Source organism: Podarcis cretensis, assembly GCF_951804945.1.
Source record: "Podarcis cretensis genome assembly, chromosome: 1".
NCBI lineage: Eukaryota > Metazoa > Chordata > Lepidosauria > Squamata > Lacertidae > Podarcis > Podarcis cretensis.
This window is the reverse complement of record NC_137170.1, coordinates 90,543,053-90,560,647: the sequence shown is the minus strand read 5'-3', so window position 1 is coordinate 90,560,647 and position 17,595 is coordinate 90,543,053. Positions and strand designations below refer to the sequence as shown.

Sequence of the window (17,595 nt, the reverse complement as noted above, 5' to 3'; positions counted from 1 at the left end):
AGAGAGAAACTTCCAGCACATTCTTTTCCACACAGTTTCCAAGCAGCAGCAGTTTATATTTCAACTTTAACTTTTTTTGTGTCATTCACTAGTTCCTACCAATATCAGAACAAGCTTTCAATGAAGGCGGTTTTCTGCCTCATAATCTCAACTCCAATAGATTTAGATTTTAAAAGGTTACACAATACTCACAGCAGATCACCTAAGTATTTCTTATGTAGGTTACCACTGAAGCAAGACCTTCTAGGTATTCATTTTCTGTGCTTGACTAAAAAACAATTCAGGTCAAAAGGGTACAGCCATGCTAGAAGCTTACCTGACACCCCAGAGTTACCTGCACCATGTGCCGAGGGTTCCTCTTTCTTGTTAGTTTGCCATCCCTCTCCTCCCAAATAATTAGCCCAACACACACACAGAAAAAAATCACATATAGTACATGAAATACATTGATCATAGGTTTTTCCCTATGGTTTCTGATCTAGGACTCAAACCCATCCATTTGAAACCTGTACATGCCAGGTGTCCTCCACACTGGATGCGTCCCAAGCTGAATGCTCTGTTTAGGCAAGTGTTTTTACACAGAAACGTATGATATAAAACATGGTGTAAGAGTTGTTGAGGCATGCTACAAGGAAAAGATAGGTGTGGACAAGGATGGGAGGTTGCTCAGTGGCCCACGGCTTTCTCAGATAACAAAATGAACGGGGGATATACAGGCAGAATTCCTACACTGAAGGCAGCCCCTTGGTTCCCTTGACCAAAAGACTCTACAAAGTGCAACTCTTCTCACTTTTAGTCTCTGCTTTCCCATTAATGCAAAGCCTCTGCTCTCCCTTCTTAGCTCCCCATGGTATCCACTGCTATCTCTGAGCTCTTGTCTTTAGGAAGAAAAATCAAAAAGAAAAGGCAATGCTTGTTGGTACGTTTCACTGAAGCTATAAATTCGGCCTATTGCATGTTACCGACGATTAACCTCTTTAAAACCACACCGCCTACATATCAGGATTTTGAGAAAGAAAGAAAAGTGCCACTAACAGGTGGTGAGATCCTTTTTGCATGGCTAGCAGCGCATTTAAGATTTTTCTGCTTCAAATTCCATTCTCCCACCTCATTAAAATTATACTAAATTAAGAATAATTTGGATAGCCTCTAATGCTGTTCAGAACCTGCCACATGAAACAATAATCTTGCAGTACCTCATGGTGAGACTAATTCTACCTTGTGCTCATCATTGATTTTGCATTTCCACATAACATTTTTCTACAGGTGTTTTCCCACAGGCATTCTTCCAAAAGTCCCTTAGTCTAAGATATCCTAGACAGGCTCATTTACTTCTCTCTCTCAAATGTAAACAAATCACTGCTCCCACACACTACTCCCAACAACCTCTTTTATTTTGTACTACAAGCCTTTTATTCCCCCTACAGGGTCCTCTTTTTTCCTTTGTAGTTCCTTTACTTCTGAACCTTCCCTTTGGTCATCTCTCAAGAGGTTTCCACACATAAACATCCCCCTTACCTATTAAAATCAAGTCCTGATGGAGAGATATTGTGATCTGTTGATTTTTGTTTCCACCCTTGCAGGGGTGAGGAACCAGAAGTCCTCCAGATGTTTTGGACTCCAACTCCCATCATTTCCAAAGAGCTCCACACCCTGTTCTGCTAGAACTGGCCCATAACTGGCCCATGGTTGCTACTAAATGGCCAGACAGAAATCCACACTTGGTGCTCATTTCTGTGTTAATTTGTTTCAGAACATTCCAATAAATGTTTCTGGTAATGACAAAGACCTACTTTTTTTTAATTTATTTTTTTTAAAAAATCAGGTTTAAAGCTAGCTAAGTGGCATCTTAATATCTTCCTTTGCTCCCCACCCTCAATAAGGAATCCTAATCTGTTGTAGAACTATGACCTGTATCCCCACAACTGTGAGGTAATCCCACAACCCTTGTAACTTGTGGCCTACACTTGCCTTTTCTCCCAACTCCAGGCCCCTCACGCAATGTTTCGGCCGTCGAACAGGAGGAAGAGGTAAAAGCCGCAGGCCACCGCACTGAGGTAGGGAAGGAAGAGCGGAATCAGGAAACAGAACTGCTAGAGGTGTCATTTTTTATGAATAATGGAAAAAAATTATACATCACAATGTTGTTGTTGATGATGATGATGCAAGTTGTGAGAATGTAGCCAGAAAACTGGTCAGGCTGTTGTTTCTTCCTTCTTCCATCACAAGGGCTAGAATTAAATCATCCCCGGGAAGGGACAATGTGGTGGATATCATCCATTTGCCTAGTCACTACCTCAGGCAATTAGCTACAATAGAATACTTTGTTTTCAATCAGTTTCTCAAGCTTTACAATAGTAGCTTGAGAGGCCATGAGACTCTGAAGAGGTGGCAGATGCTAGTGACTTTAAAAAATATTAAGGGCAGGCCCAGGGCCAAGAATGACCTGTCTAGGGTTGATGCATGAAAGCATCCAAAGTCACTAACACAAAACCCATCTGTCTCTCAGACTCTTATCAATAAGAAAAGAAAGCACTTCTTTCTTGGAGGCAGCTAAAACCACACAGGTGTTTCAAGTTACCACTGTGAGGCATAGCCCACATTCATATATTTAAGAATCTCACAATTCTTAATCCCCCAACCATGTGAGGGGATGTAAGGTACGAGCCAGGGTGACCATGCTAGCACCCAGTTATGAAGGGGGCCCCATCCAGACAATTCCTCCTCACTCTAAGAAAAATTATGTGGGCAGAGCTTCTAAACTTTACCCTAGATTCTGTGCGCCATCCACTTTTGCCCAGGCCCCCCCCAAAAAAGCTCCCCAGAAAGGAATGTGGGCCTCAGGAGAAAAGCTTGTTCTAAAGGGTGGGGATGGATGCCCTTGATCCAAACCTCATTTCCTCCACTTGGCTGCAGAACTGGGACCACTTCACATGAGGGTGTGTGGGTGGGGATGGGGGTGTGTGTACACAATGTCCTGAAACAATAATGCCTTCCTGCCTCACTCTCCTATTTAGCTGGGGAGAAATAGGTTTGATCTCCATGGCCTTGATGAAAGACATTGGAAAATAATGGAACCTCTCCACGTATTCTGCCTCCATCTACCTCAGACACAGTTTCTGAGCCAATAATATGTGGTGGGAAAACTCACTGGCCCTTTTGCCCAGTTCAAATCACATTGGGCCCCCCATACATTCATGCACTGAGCAGTTTTCATGGCCTGACACCTCTAATAAGGAAAGGACCAAAAAAAAAAAAAAAATTAGGTGAAGGTGAAGCGGATAGAGGAAGGGACAAGGGAGGGCAGGGAAGAAGGAGAAGCTAACCTGTGAGGGGGTTGTCACACTGATCTCTGGGACAAAATTGTCATCAAACAGGTTGATGATGTTCTCCTGCTTCATCTCCTTGGATGGAGTGAGTTTTGGAGGTGGCGGCACGGGAGGACCTTTCCGCAACTGCATGCAAGCGAACACATGGCGACGGCACAGACAGCAACACCCAAAAAACCAGAGACAGGAACCAGGTTAGCAAAAACTAAATACAAAACACACACACAACTAGAGAGGAAGGAGGTCTAGGGGGGTTGTCCACACATGGGAGGAAGGAGAAACAATCACACACTTCCAAAAGAAGGCTTCGCATCATTAGTTACACTTCAGTCGTGGGCAGGTCTCCCTTCTGCAGAGGAGAAGCGTAACACAATTAATATGCATAAGATAGGTCATGCATACATAATTAGAGTCTGTGCAACCTTCTGGAGGACAAGGAGGGAGTTTACATACTACGAAAAAAGAGCGCTGAGGAGCCAGGAGAGACAGCAGCATTACTCGTGGCAGCAGTACCTGTCTGCCTACAGAGAAAGAAGATACCCAAGCCAGCTTTACTGATTCCTAAAAACAGGCTTCCCAATATATTAAACCCATTCTTTATAAGTGACCTTGGTTCAGCGTCACAAAGGCATCCTAAATATGGCTGAGATACAAACCAAAAGAAATCAGGGTCCAATTCTTTTTGGAGTCACAGCATTCCTGTGAAATAACCACAAATGTCACAAGAGTAAAAATTATGCTGGTCTGGGAATCCATATTCTCCTACGACAAGTTACATTGCGGCTCTTATTTTTCTTTAACATCATAGGCCACACTTGGGGGCCGTACCATCTGGATTGGTTACGTCAAGATTTTCTTCTCTTCCTTCTCCTTTCTCAGATGCTCACTTGGTGTCATGCTTTCAACCAAACATACTAAGAAACCTAAATTAGCTGAAATGCGTCTCATTTCTAGGTGCAATATCAGAGCAGTAGGTTGGTTTTCAATTGTGTTGTGCTACTTGAACATTCAAAAAATGCTTCCCAGTGAAAATATTGTGCAAAACACTTGTCATGCTGCCCCTGCCTAGCAGAAAAGATCTAGTTTTCCAAACTGTTGAAGACAATTAAGCATGAGCAAGCTAAACTACATACTGGGGTCTTCAACAGTCAATCTGGCTAGTTTCACAGGTCACAAAAGTGCCAAAAATAACAGATTCACAAAAATAACGTGATTCACACACTTTGCTTTTTAGTGTTTCTTGTAACACAGTGGCTTATCTCTGGGTGTAACTCTTTTAACTGCAGACCTACATTTAATGCACAAGATGGTGCTGCCATTTCATACATATGTTTATCAGCTGGCTGATAATCAAAAGCTGCAGAAATTCCAGCACATGCAGAAGGTAATTTCAGATCAACTAGAAGATCTCCAAGCAAATGGCAGCAGAATGTCAAGACTAATGTAATGCTCCTAATTGCTTTAACAATAGCAACACACTAAATATAACTGGTGGAAGGGAATCTAAATTAGGCTTCTGAAATTGGGGGTTGGGGATGTGGGAGAAAGTTTTTAGTGGGTTTTTAGAAATGGACACATCCATTATTAACAACAACAGACACAACCTACATTTTGGCTTTCAGTATAGAAAGAACTGGCATGCCCAGGGCCCAGCACTCTTGGGAAAGACCACTGCCTGATTTCATGAGGCAACATGGGTGTTTATCTGCACTGCAATCTTCCCTCTCACACACCCTACTCATGCTTTTTAAAACTCTGGAAAGTAGTGTTACGCCTTTCTCCGCACTACCTAACAAGCACTTTTTCAGCACCTACTGGGATCTAAAAATCAAATGGAAACCATGTCTTCTCAATAGGGCAGTCTTTTGGCTGCAGCTGAGCAATGTCTTCCACAGTTCTGGAGAAGGGGGCATGTCATCTAGAAGAAGACCAATAGGCTTAAGTTTCCTCACATGCCCTCTTCAAATGCTGCTACATTCATTTGGAGAACTTAAGAAAATATTTTTGCACTGTGTTCAGTGAAGTCATTCTAGATTTCCAACAAGAACACACCTTCAGCATGCAAGTGATCAATTCTTATTCATACACTATTGCAGTGACAGGCAGATTATCTAACTTTGAGACAGTGCTGTCAACTCGTTCCTTTAGAGTTCAAGAAGTTTCCCTTTACGGAAGTGGATTTTCCACCTTCCCCTACATTCTGCCACACCATCTGGACATAGCTTATTTCTTCCCCCCTGTGGTCTGTACTTTGGCTTGCACTTTAACTTTTAAAATTTGATTTTGTTAGGCAATAGGTTGTATTTTTCATTTATTCGCATCCACCGTCTACTTTTATGTGCCTCTAAAAAAAAATCTAATGTTGCTTTATGTTTTAATGGTGGATCCTTCCTATAACTTTCTATATAAACTTATTTCCACCTGCACAACTCAAGATTTCATGGGCAGGCGAGAGAGCTAGCAACAGACAAGAATGCTGATTTTAGGAGAAAAATACTGTATCTCTCATTACACAATAATGCACAAAAGAACTCTTAGGTATAGAGCAGGAAGCTGATTGCATTTTAAAAATATTTGGTGCTGTTTGCATGAGGAGGTGGGGTTAAGAGCAACTCATTGCTGAGCTGATTAGTGCTTAGCTAAACTCCAGTGTGTCAACATTGTCAAATCTTCTTTCAAAAACTCACATTAAAGTTCCAGATGTCACTTCTTCCTCAACACACCCAACTTAGTCATTTATCTGCAAGTATAAACCACTGAACTGTGGAAGAGGGTTTGTCAGGAATGCTTCTTAGTGAATTATAGATTTCCTGCTGAAATGCCTTTACTACTGCATGCTTATATTTCATTTTAAAAATATTCTGGGAAAATTAATGTGCCCATCTGCTGGTTTAAAAATACTGTTTTATGCCCATTAGGATCTGTCTCTGATGTATGAGCATAATAAATGAAACAACCAACCTGCAATGATTAGCTGAACTATGCATTGAAAAAGAACCACCAGCTGATGGCAGCATTCGCCATGTGTATTTTCTGTTAATGCACTACCTTGGCAAGTTCCCTAGATCAGCCTTTCTCAACTTTGGCTCCCCAGGGACTACAACTCCCATCATCCCTAGCCAGCAAGGCCAGTGGTCAGAGATGATGCACACTGTAGTTCAAGAACATCTGGGGACCCAAGGCTGAGAAAGTCAGCTCTAGATACTATAGTAAACCATGTTTCTTTTGTATTTCTTTGGGAAGGGGTAGCGGGGATAGAGAGAAGTGGAGTTTTTTTTCCCCCCAGAAACCTGAAGGCGATATTTTAATCCTTTGTGGGATAGAATGTTTTTAACCCTCCTTTTTAAAATATGAATGAGTTTTAAATTTTACTATGTCTTGGCTGGTTTTAATGCATGCTTTGTTTGTTGTTGTAAGTCGTTTTCAGCCACACAGGTGGCACTGAGAGGGTGAGGCTGTGGTTTGCTCCAAGGAAGAAACAACTAGCAGCAATGAGGAAGAAGGGTTGCCTTTCCTGAGAGGCCCAACCCCGTATCAGCTAGAGAAAGAGAGCAAGTAGCAGTGGTTGCTGGTGTGTCATAGTGAGTCAGGAGTTAGGACTGGGTTAGTGAAAAGCCCAGGTAGAGGTACCTGAAAGGAGAGGCACACCCTGTGAGGGGGGCAGGGAGGGGGGCTTAGAATTTCTTGTCTGAATTAGAAACAACTGGTATCCCAAACATATAGATTGTGGGTCAGCAGTGCTTCAATTCCTTGCCCCCAAAATGCCTGGAATCACATACATACACCAGCAGAGGTTCACATCCATATACCTAACTGGATATGGAAATCACTCACAGAAAGAAGGTGCTGCAAGTAGAATTCATCTCCCTGATGTAAAAGTTGAGGCTTTACTTACTTACCCCTTTTTTAAAAAAACCCTAAAATCCCACCTATCAGCTGTTTGGAGCAGGATGCACATCAGGGAGCACCTCAAGAGGCCATCTGTAAATTCCTTTTTACAGCAGAACACCTACACTGAAACCTCAAGTTTCCATATATCCAAGTTTTAACTGTTTTCCAAACCACCTCCTTCTTGGACCTAACATATCTGAGATGAGATAGAGGTTACTCTCAGAACATACGATATTTCCAATTAGAATTTCCACCTCTTCTTTGGGGCATATTATTTAGGGCCCTATTCAAAAGACAGGATGTGGTTATTTAAAAATACTGCTATATACAAAGAACACTTTCAATGGTTCTGGCTAGGTTCTGTTTGGACACTAAGGTTACCATCCAAGACACACTTACCTGGGACCAAGCCCCGCTGAATACAGTGAAAGTATGTAGAGGGTTATACTGTAATTCCTTCTCACAGGCAGCCCTTACATAAATCTACAGTTACAGTAAATATTATGAAACACGCCCTACATTTGATATACCACAGCCAGAATTCAGCACCCATGGGTTAACATTCTAACAAGCACAATATTCTCAACTTAGTGTTTGGTGCTTTAACTGCTAGGACAAACCTACCATTCTCGGGGGGGGGGGGAGGATGGGCACAGAAAAGGCCAAATAAAAGCCACTCACACTGTATGTACATCTGAGAAAAATCAAAATAACTCCAGCAATAGTAAAAAGTTAATGTTTGGAACATAATATAAATATTTTGACATTTGACATTTTCCTGCTGTAACTTTTTTGCTAGGAGAGAACCGCCATCTTTGCTGTTCAGCAATTCATGTACAGTAATCCTCAGCAGTTGCTTGGGCAACCATGGGACATACCAAAGACTTTTCAGGTAGTCTGTTTCGCATAAAGCCTACAACTGTCTAACTGCCAATGTACAGGCTGTTCTCTTTGCATGATTGTTGTGGGTTTCAACTGGCCATTATGGCTGCAAAGCTGACAACCCAAAAATGCTGTCATTACACTTTAAAAGTCAAGATCAGGTTTTGTGCAATAGTGCATCTCATGCTGAAGAAGAAGAAAACAATATCCAAAATGCCATTCTTAGTATCATTATCTTATATCTGGTCCAATTCACTTACCTGTTTCTTGTCCATTGAGGATGGAAGAGTTCATAATGCACCTTTCTTAACTAGCAAAACCATTTGCCTTTTAAAAAAATTCTAATTAACTTCCATATTCTACTTCCTGATTCAACTGATATCCTGTGCCACCAGTTGATCCAGAAGCTGTCCATGCAAATACAGGTTTTCTTAGTTTATCTATAGCCTCTGCTTGTCCTTAAGAACAGTTATGTACCATACCTGTTACACAGCAAGACCAGCTTGGCCTACATAGAATCCCTACTGAAGAGGAAGTACTGTCGTTTGTAGATAAAGAAACTGGATTAGGCAAGAACAACATTAGATGGAAATGGAGAGACTAGTTGATACACGTTGCCTAGAACTGTTGGTGAACATAAATGGAGAAAAGTCCATTACTCTCCATAGAGTAGCAGCCAAGGAAACCCAACCATGAATGACATTGTCATGTATGTCCTCAAGGAAAAAACAGCAGCAGCAGCAGCAGCAATCCTCACTACCTGAGATGGAGACTTAGGGATGCCTCCCCCAGGTGTTTCCAAAGTGGATGGCTCTGGCTCATGGTTGATAGCCTTGGTCTCAGGGCTGGTGATGGGAGTCCCATCAGGCGGAGATGAGGGGGTTTTGTTTGCTTTTGCTGGGGTACTGTCACTGCAGAGAGAGAGAGACAGACAGACGGAAAGAGAGAGAGAGAGAGAGAGAATATCAGCATTTGAATGAGCTTTTAAGGGATGAGGGAAAGTACCCTCTTAAATTATTATTTTGCAACAGATGCCTGGCCCCATTACTGTAATAGCACAAACTTTTAATGCAAGAAAATGTGTGACAATAATCATGTAGTTTGGTGCAGAAGTTATCTTCAAAAACAAACAGCAGCTGCGTTTTTGGGTGGGCACAGTACACATAGGGTATATTCATTTAACTCTTGCCTCCCACACCACAATTGCCAAGAAAAATTCACTCGCTCCGTAAGCTGCTGCCTCTCACAGGAAGATGTCCATGGGAACTTTCTTCCTATGTCAAACAACAGCTGCATGGGGAATAGATTTCATCAGGTCTGTGATGTGGGAGGGGAAGAAGAGTTCATTCTCCTTGCATTCTGTGGTCTTGATCCTGATAATGTAATACCAAACTGTATGTTTAATGCCACGTGTAGTTTGGCCCTTGCATACAGTAAGCTGTTATCCCCTAAGAATTCAACAAGAAAGAATCTGACTTTTAGTAAATGTGATATTTACTAAATTAAACAGGGCCCCTAATAGATCAAGCATACAACCTTTAACCCCACCAATGTCTTTCACCCTCCCACACCATCCTCTATATTACGCAATAATTATTTCAATCACCAAAGCCACTGGTTAGCTGTGATAGCTACAGGCACATAACAAGATAGGGGGCAACAGACCATATTGAAACAACATATGAGTATAAAGCTCAAGTTTGGAGCAGACAAGCTGTTTTGAAATACATTGTTCTTGGAAAGCAATCACAAGAGCTGGATTTCCACACCACATTGTGTCATCTCAGTATTTAGAAATCGTTGAGAATGTTTGAAAACTGTCTCTAGCAACAGAACAGGAAACACATGCTCAGGGCCTGTCTATGGCTGAGCATTCATACTAGGAAGTAAATCCCACTGAATCCGGTAGGACTTACTTCTAGATAAACATATTTGAAGCATGGTTTTAAGAGGGGACCCTAACCTGTTTGTTTATGGGAGCCTCATATGGGAATTGCAGAAAGCAAGTAATGAAAGGTGGGTCACCAACTCACACCTCAACCATTCTCCTGCCTTGCATGTATCCTCACAGGGACTCTTGTTTCAGCAAGGAGGTTGAAGGTCTTTTAGCTCTCAGATCTTATCCAAGGACATACACAGCGGGAAGGAAGCAATTGAGAGTTCTCTCTGTAAACTCAGAGTTACACAGTAATACCAGCCACCATGCAATTCAGCAAGCTAGTTAGTATATAAACACAATACAACCAAGCACCATGTCCCCTAAGCATCCACCCAACTTACATTATCATCCAACATCTACACTATTTTTAGGAAGTATAAGGGAACAGGTTAAAAGACTGACTGGCTCCTGTCCTGAAAAGGACAAATTTCAGTTGAAAGAGGAATAAAAACACAATTCTAAGCTGCCACAGAATATAGAAGAAAAAAAGGATATGAGATTATTTTTCTTTAGACTTTCAAGAAGGAAGAACAGGAGACCTAAAAAATCATCTTCAACAAGGTTTGAGGGAGAGAAGAAGACTGCTCCCATTTTTTCCATCTCTCCTCCCACCCAACCTATGTCTGTCCTGATCCACTACAAGTTTTCCTGAAGTTCCCTGCACTTGAAAGGAAATGTGGCCTTGGCACACAGCTGCAATTTTCTCTCTTAAGCAACTTCCAGTAGTTAGGTCTGCAGTACATGAGTAGACCACAAGATACTCATTTATTCTTTGGGAAATACAAAGGTCCATATATCTTCTGTTGCCAACTTTCAAAGGAGGGTGGAAGTGGTTATAAACATTTATAAAACGCTATTAGGATTATTCAGAAACATCAATGCAATCCGTAATTCCAAAACAAAGCAATTTGGATCATGCAGAAACTCCATTTCAGTCACCAAGCTAACAATGCACTAAATGCTGTTAGAATACAGCCTGGCTTTTGGCTTTTACATCCAAATCAGAGCGGGAAGGGAATGGAGCTTGCTGGTACCTGCTCATCTTTTTCCTCAGCCTGGAGAACAGTTTAGTTTTCTTTCTGTTGAGGACGGCACACGAAAGTGATGTCCATTACAACACGGCTCAACCAATGTGAAAGAAAGGTGAAGATTCCGTGCATGAGCTAATGTACATAGTTACCATGAAGAGACTTATTCAAAGAGGACCTATGGGGCCATCCCTCAGTGTGCATCTGATTAGCTTGGCAGAGAGGGAGTCTGCCGGACATTTTCAGTAGAAAAATATCCTTTTAAGTGCTGTGTGAATGTTCAGGAGGTAGGAAGAGGAGAGATCAATGGCTCATTGCTTTCCATTTGGAAGCTACTTGCCACCATTGATCTACCAAGTTACCTCAAAGTTATATGGAGGGCAAAGGTAGAGGTTGAAAACTAGAAAGCTAAGCAATCCAGCAGGTGGCTGAGTGAGCCAAGGACCACTGGCTATCAATCAACATATCAATAGTGTGAGGCTACAAAAGATAAGTTTGTGTCTTCTTTAAACCTTGCTCTAACTTCATGGGAGTTACCTCCTGAGGGTATCACCCTATGGCATATTGATCCTACCATGTGCACCCACCCACCATCCCGCCAAATGTGCAAGTCCTTTCCAAAGTATCTTCACCCATGGCCTTAACAATGCAGCAATATTTTCTTAAGGTCTGAAGCGATCATTCCACCAATGATGTTGTACCGTAAGATGGTTGAGAACTTACCCCCACAAACCAATAGGGGCTGAACAACCACTGGGGGGGAGTTTTTGGGTGAAATCAGAAGCTCCTGAGAAGTATTTACTTTCATGTCCTTCATATCCCATCACAAGTTTCTTAGGGTGGACTTTCCTGCCTTTTGCACAGTCTACTGCAGGGATGGCTGACCTTCTTCAGGCTGAGGGCCCCATTGGCCCATGGCCAGCATTCCAAGGGCCACATGTCAAAGTGTATAAGTGAATGTGGCATTTTAAAATTAAATAAAAAGGATATTTGAGTGGTCCAGAAAGCATCACAAAAACCTTTTGATGTCATAAAATCACAGCCAGGAACCCTCAGGAGTGGGTTTGTTTTTTCAAAAAAAATAAAAAAGTAAAGTAAAATGTATGGGTGGAATTCAGAGGAATGCTAAGAAGGATATATGTGCACAAAATGACTCATGCATGTGCCCGCTAAACCTGTTCTGGGGGTTCCCCAACCCCTAAGGCAGGGAGCCACAGAAGCAGTAAAAGAAAACTTCTATCATTATTGAAAAAATAAATTTTACAGGCACAAAAACAAACCTCTTGCAGTGTGGGGTGTGCATATACGCTCCATAGGCTAGCTGCCCCTAGTCTACTGGCTGCTCTGATAATTTTTTCATCTCCTGTTATCTGCATATCTTGGGGGTGGGGGTGTTACACTATATATCAGGGTGTTTTAACTTTAAAAATAAATTCTTGCGCATATCATTGTGCATAGTGTTGGTACAATATTGTATAGGGACCGCCTGCTCTTTTTACCATCTCGCCATTTTCTCCCAAGCTTCAAACTTATTATCAAGTATAAACTGGTGTCATTCTGGCAGACCTCATGCAAAGAGCAACAGGACAAAATAAAAAGATTGTTTCAATTATGAGAGCACTCCTTCCAAAATGTCCCCAGAGAGAAAACTGTAGTGTTGAAATGACATCTGAGTTGAAGTCACTATGAACCTAAGGATGAGGAAGAAATGAACCTTAAAATGGAAGGCGTCCATCTAAATTGCTCTCTCCAGGGTTCCTATACATTTAAATCAGAGCTGGCTAACCTGTGTCCCTCCAGATTTTAAAGGACTCCAACCACAGGCAGATTTAGGGCAGCATGACCAGTTTGACTGCACTGGACGCTGAGCCTTGGGGATGCCACTGTGGATGCTGCAGCTATGATTTAGAATGGAACAAGGGGAGGCACCAAATTTTGGCATTGCACAGGGTGCCACTGAAATTTGAAACCCCAAGGTCCACCACTACTCCAACCTCCATCAGCCTCACCCAGCATGGGCAGCAGTCAGGCATGATGGGAGATGGAGTTCAACAACATCTGGAGACCAAAAGCTAGCCCTAGCATCTTCTTTCTTTTTCCTCATGGCACGATACATCTAGAGTGGTACTTGTTTGCATAAACAAAGCATACTGATAAAACTGTATCCGTGTTCAGCCTCTCCCTCTCATTTGTCTTATGTATTGCTCTTACTTAGCATTGTACAGAGTTGTGTTCATGCATGGTCGATACGAAAGCACTCTACATCTTGGGGGTTACACAAAGTGCTCAGCTCATTGCTGAAAGTATGAGAGCCACGAGCTCCCTGGTGTCTGCTAAACATTTTGCCTTAGCTTCTACATTTAATTTAATTCAATGCACCTACAAAAGAGTGAGCGTAAAGCAGTTGGGTTTAAAATATCATACTGACCTCCATTTGATTTTGCCAAAGCAGGGTGGAGTCAAGCCACAGTTCTCCTTCTGCCTAATGCAGTCTTGGCACATTCAACTCATTACTGCTAACACAGCATGTGGGACTCAAAGCAGCTGGGAGTCCAAGTTCCCAAATTGCTTCATCACTCATGCATTTGGGTGAGAGCCAGAGGCCATCTCATCCAAGGAGTGAGGCCTACCTTCTCCTTAAGAGCAGAGGGTGAGGAAAGAGAAGTGTGCGTATTTACACAACCCTAGCCAGTTCCTCCTTATTCCTATTTGTGCCCATAAGCTGTGCTGGGTTTATTCAAAACAAAACTCTAAGATACAATGGATTTCTTTTACAAATGAAAAGGGGAAGTGAGTCATTGAACGAGTCCTTAAAGTGTTAGGGCAAAAACAGAAACTGCTAGGTGGCCTTGATTGTTTTTCCTCCAGGAACCCAAAGGTTTTCCTACTTCTACAGCAATCCAGTCATGAGTTTATCAGTTCCTGGACCGCAGTGGATAAGCTATCTCAGTCCATGAGCAGCCTCTGCTGTCACATCAGTCAAAGTTGATAAAAGACTCTGCAAGTCACTGAGGCCATCTGAGCCTCAAGCAACAAAGATGGACCAAAGAGCATCCCTAGACTGCAACCTGATCCTTCAAAGAGAGCGCAACCCCATCCAGAACAGGCAACTGACCTATCTCTTGGAGCTGGGAGGCCACTCAGCCACAGAGTCTCCATCTTGCTAGGATTCAAGCTCAGTTTGCTGACCTACATACAGCCTACTGCTGCATCCAGACACTACCCCAGGGCTCGCACAGTCACACCTGATACAGATGTTATGGAGAAATGAGGACACCATGCTCAAAATCTCCGTTTCCACTGGCTTTATATAGATGTTGAACAGACAAAATTGTACCCTGCAGCACTCCAAATGATGGTAAGTATAGTTTCTGCCCACCCCAAATGCTACTCCCTCTGAATGTGCACACAGGATTGGAACCACTGCAAAACAATGCCACTGATACCCAACATGCTGGGCTGGGTCAACAAGATACCATGTCAATGAGAGCAGCGACAAGATTGAGAAGAAGGGGCAAAGCTGAAAGTTGGTTTAATATCCTGCCTTGTTCCAAAACTGGTAATCACAGTTTCCCATTTCAGACAACTTGCTGAAAATTGACTTCAAAGGGAGGTGTGAAGGGGATGGATGTGCAAAAAGGCTCATAAATATTGTGGGCTTATTAAGATGAGATAGTGATTGTCTAAATGCAATCACTGTGTGGTTAGATGCCACAGCTGCATGCAGAATGGAAAAAGAGCAAAAAACCTGTGATTTGTATGTTTAGCTACGCAGCTCTCATCTTAATGACTGACAATTAGTTTAACTATATTAATCCCTTAAGGCTGTAGAACTCAATTTTTTTTCCTGAACCCCATCCATTTTTACTGAACATACAAGTGTGTTAACATGTGTTTCACAGGGACCCTCAGCTTTTAATAATATGGACTGCAAGGAACAGAGTCAAGGAGCCCAAAGGGCCAGCCTTTAGCCCCAGAGCTGAGAATAAGGTTTATTATTATTAATTTTTATTATTATTATTATTATTTATATAGCACCATCAATGTGCAAGGCATTTTACAGAGTACAAGAGAACAAGTGTCTGCCCCCAAGGAGCTTACAATCTAAAATGTGACACAGGGAGGAAAAACATAGGAAGGGGAGGAAAGGGGGGGAAGGGCAGGGGTGAAACAGGGAAAGAATATGTGATTAGTTCAGGTACACATACTTAGGTTTAGCTACAGGCTGAGTATGAACAGGACACAAGGACAAGGGTATTGTGCCAAAGGTTGGCTCCTTTTTAAGTGGACTTGCTCTGGTGCCTTTAAAACAGCAGTCTGACACAGAGAAATTTCCTGTTCCTACCACTGCATGACATACCAGGAAAAGCTTCAATGGTTAATTTCTGTGTGTCAGTCAGCTGTTAAAAACACAGGAGCAGGGGCAGAGAAAAAGGAGGTTTCAACCATAACTGAGAACTCCATTCATAAAAAGCATGAGAGATGTTTGTTGCTTCTCACCACTCCTATGCTCCCCACCCCTCTCTGCCCTTCAGTCACTACTGTTTTCCAAAATGTTGCTTTTGAACAAAACACACTATTTTTTAAAAAGTGCACAAAATCACCATAGTCAACAAATGTTAAGAACCATGTGATGTTTGGTGTGCAATGGGAGATGGCACCCTCACAGTGGCTGCCGTATCTGCAACAGCACACACAAAGAAAAGCATTCAGTGGGCCAATTCTTGGGCTGGCGGGGTAGAAGATTAACAACCAGTGTATCACCGACCTGCCCCGACCTTCCCACAATGCTAGATATAGTAATGACTAACCTTGGCTGAGCTTTAACAGGATAGGTGCTTGTTGCTTGCGCTTTGTCTAGATTCACAAGGACATCATTCAAGTTTTGGTTCAGCTGAAACAAAAAATTTAAAATGAATAAATAGAAGATCAACAAAGGAAAGAATTAAGCTCACAATTTTTATACAGTGGCACCTCTGGTTACGTACTTAATTTGTTCCGGAGGACCGTTCTTAACCTGAAACCATTCTTAACCTGAGGTACCACTTTAGCTAATGGGGCCTCCTGCTGCCGCTGCGCCACCAGCACGCGATTTCTATTCTCGTCCTGAGGTAAAGTTCTTAACCTGAGTTACTTCTTCCGGGTTAGCGGAGTCTGTAACCCGAAGTGTTTGTAACCTGAGGAGTTTGTAACCCGAGGTACCACTGTACAAGAGCTTATAAAAAATGCATGAAAACCTAGAGGATGGGTTGGGAACAGGATCTGGCCAGTGGGTCAAATTCTACCCTCCCCCAACAAACATACCCTAAAGGCCATTTTGACAGGTGGTGGGGCCTCCCACCTGTCAATTGGCTGGTGTCATATTGATGTCAGGTGACCCAAAACAAAACAGAACCTATTTGCAGACACAGCTTAAACCAGCAGAGAGAGGTATTTTGCATCACTGGCTTCAGTTCAAGCTGGCAATGCAACTTTCTCTTCTGACAAGTCCCACTTTGGTGCTTGCTATAAGTACAGGTGTCAGTGGGTTTCCTATAAGCACCAATCAGCTGTTTGGTGTTATAGGATGGGACCAGCTGTGCTACAGAAGTTTCCAGTAGACCTAATTAAGCCCACAGGTTGAAAGTTCCCCACCCATAACATTACAACCCAGAAACTAGGCTACGGGAAATGGTCTTCCATTCATTCCCACTGATTCATGGTCACAGAAACTGAAAGCACCAAGTCCTGTGAGCATCATTTGACTTCCAGAAACAGGTGCCGCATAAGCGAAGCCTGTGTCTCATTAGGGAAACAAATTCAGCTCGTGTTTCTACTGTTTCCTGCCTTTTCTCCCCCTTTGCCCCTTCTATCACATACTTCCACTACTATGGGCCCTTGTGTCAACACAGGGTCTTTGTTCCTCATTGCGACTTAATGCCTTCCTTCTGCTCTCTCTTCCCATCCGTAGCCAGGAGCCTTGCTTGGAACTGCAGCAGCCTTGGTTGCTATGCAATCACAGTTTGTCACTAAACAAGATGCTAGGCCAAACTTAGCGTTCATGCCATGGGGCGGGAAGGGGGTGACGGCAGCCATGTGTTTTCCACAGCAGCAATTCAACCGACCTCCCCCAGGCTCTAATAAATGTAGATAACTGCAAAGGAAAGAGACCTTTCACAGAAATAATCTTTTGCCAAAAGAGGGAAAATTGGGATACAAAATCTTGTTACCAAGTAGTAACAGGCTGTCCAAATGTGTTGGATGAATGCATCACTGCTAAGCAACATTTTACTAGTTTGTCTGGCCCTGTCTTATTCTGCATTCGCTGCTTTGAACCTTAAACTTGTTGGTTCCCTATTTTGGGATTTGTGCAGAATTCAGGGGAAGAGAAGATATAAAGTCATCATTCCACATGCAGGCATTTAAATTTTCTGAAGCAACTGCACGGCCTATGTAACTATATGTATTGGACATTAAACGAAACCTTTTATGGATTGGTACCAATTCAACAGCTTGACAGAACAAACTATGCCATAATAGTATAAAT

At 42.5% G+C, this 17,595-nt stretch overlaps 1 protein-coding gene and 1 long non-coding RNA gene across 16 annotated transcripts in view; one reads left to right on the top strand and one right to left on the bottom strand.

The window, feature by feature from the left end:
* The window catches only part of BIN1 (bridging integrator 1), a 117,776-nt gene that overhangs the window by 25,778 nt on the left and 74,403 nt on the right, over positions 1-17,595 (bottom strand). For 5 of the 15 annotated variants that reach the window (XM_079968871.1, XM_079968878.1, XM_079968883.1 and 2 more), the window contains 4 exons: positions 15,881-15,963; positions 11,076-11,120; positions 8,863-9,013; positions 3,327-3,455 (listed from right to left, as the gene is read on the bottom strand). In XM_079968871.1, coding sequence (XP_079824997.1) covers positions 3,327-3,455; positions 8,863-9,013; positions 11,076-11,120; positions 15,881-15,963 — 408 coding nt within the window. Of the gene's footprint in view, positions 1-1,971; positions 2,053-3,326; positions 3,456-8,862; positions 9,014-11,075; positions 11,121-15,880; positions 15,964-17,595 lie in introns of all 15 variants that reach the window. The other 10 variants (XM_079968880.1, XM_079968873.1, XM_079968875.1 and 7 more) reach the window with 4 other exon arrangements.
* Positions 3,464-7,234, top strand: LOC307212506. The gene is made up of 2 exons (XR_013837021.1): positions 3,464-4,950; positions 4,997-7,234. It is a non-coding gene; the product is annotated as an uncharacterized lncRNA (long non-coding RNA).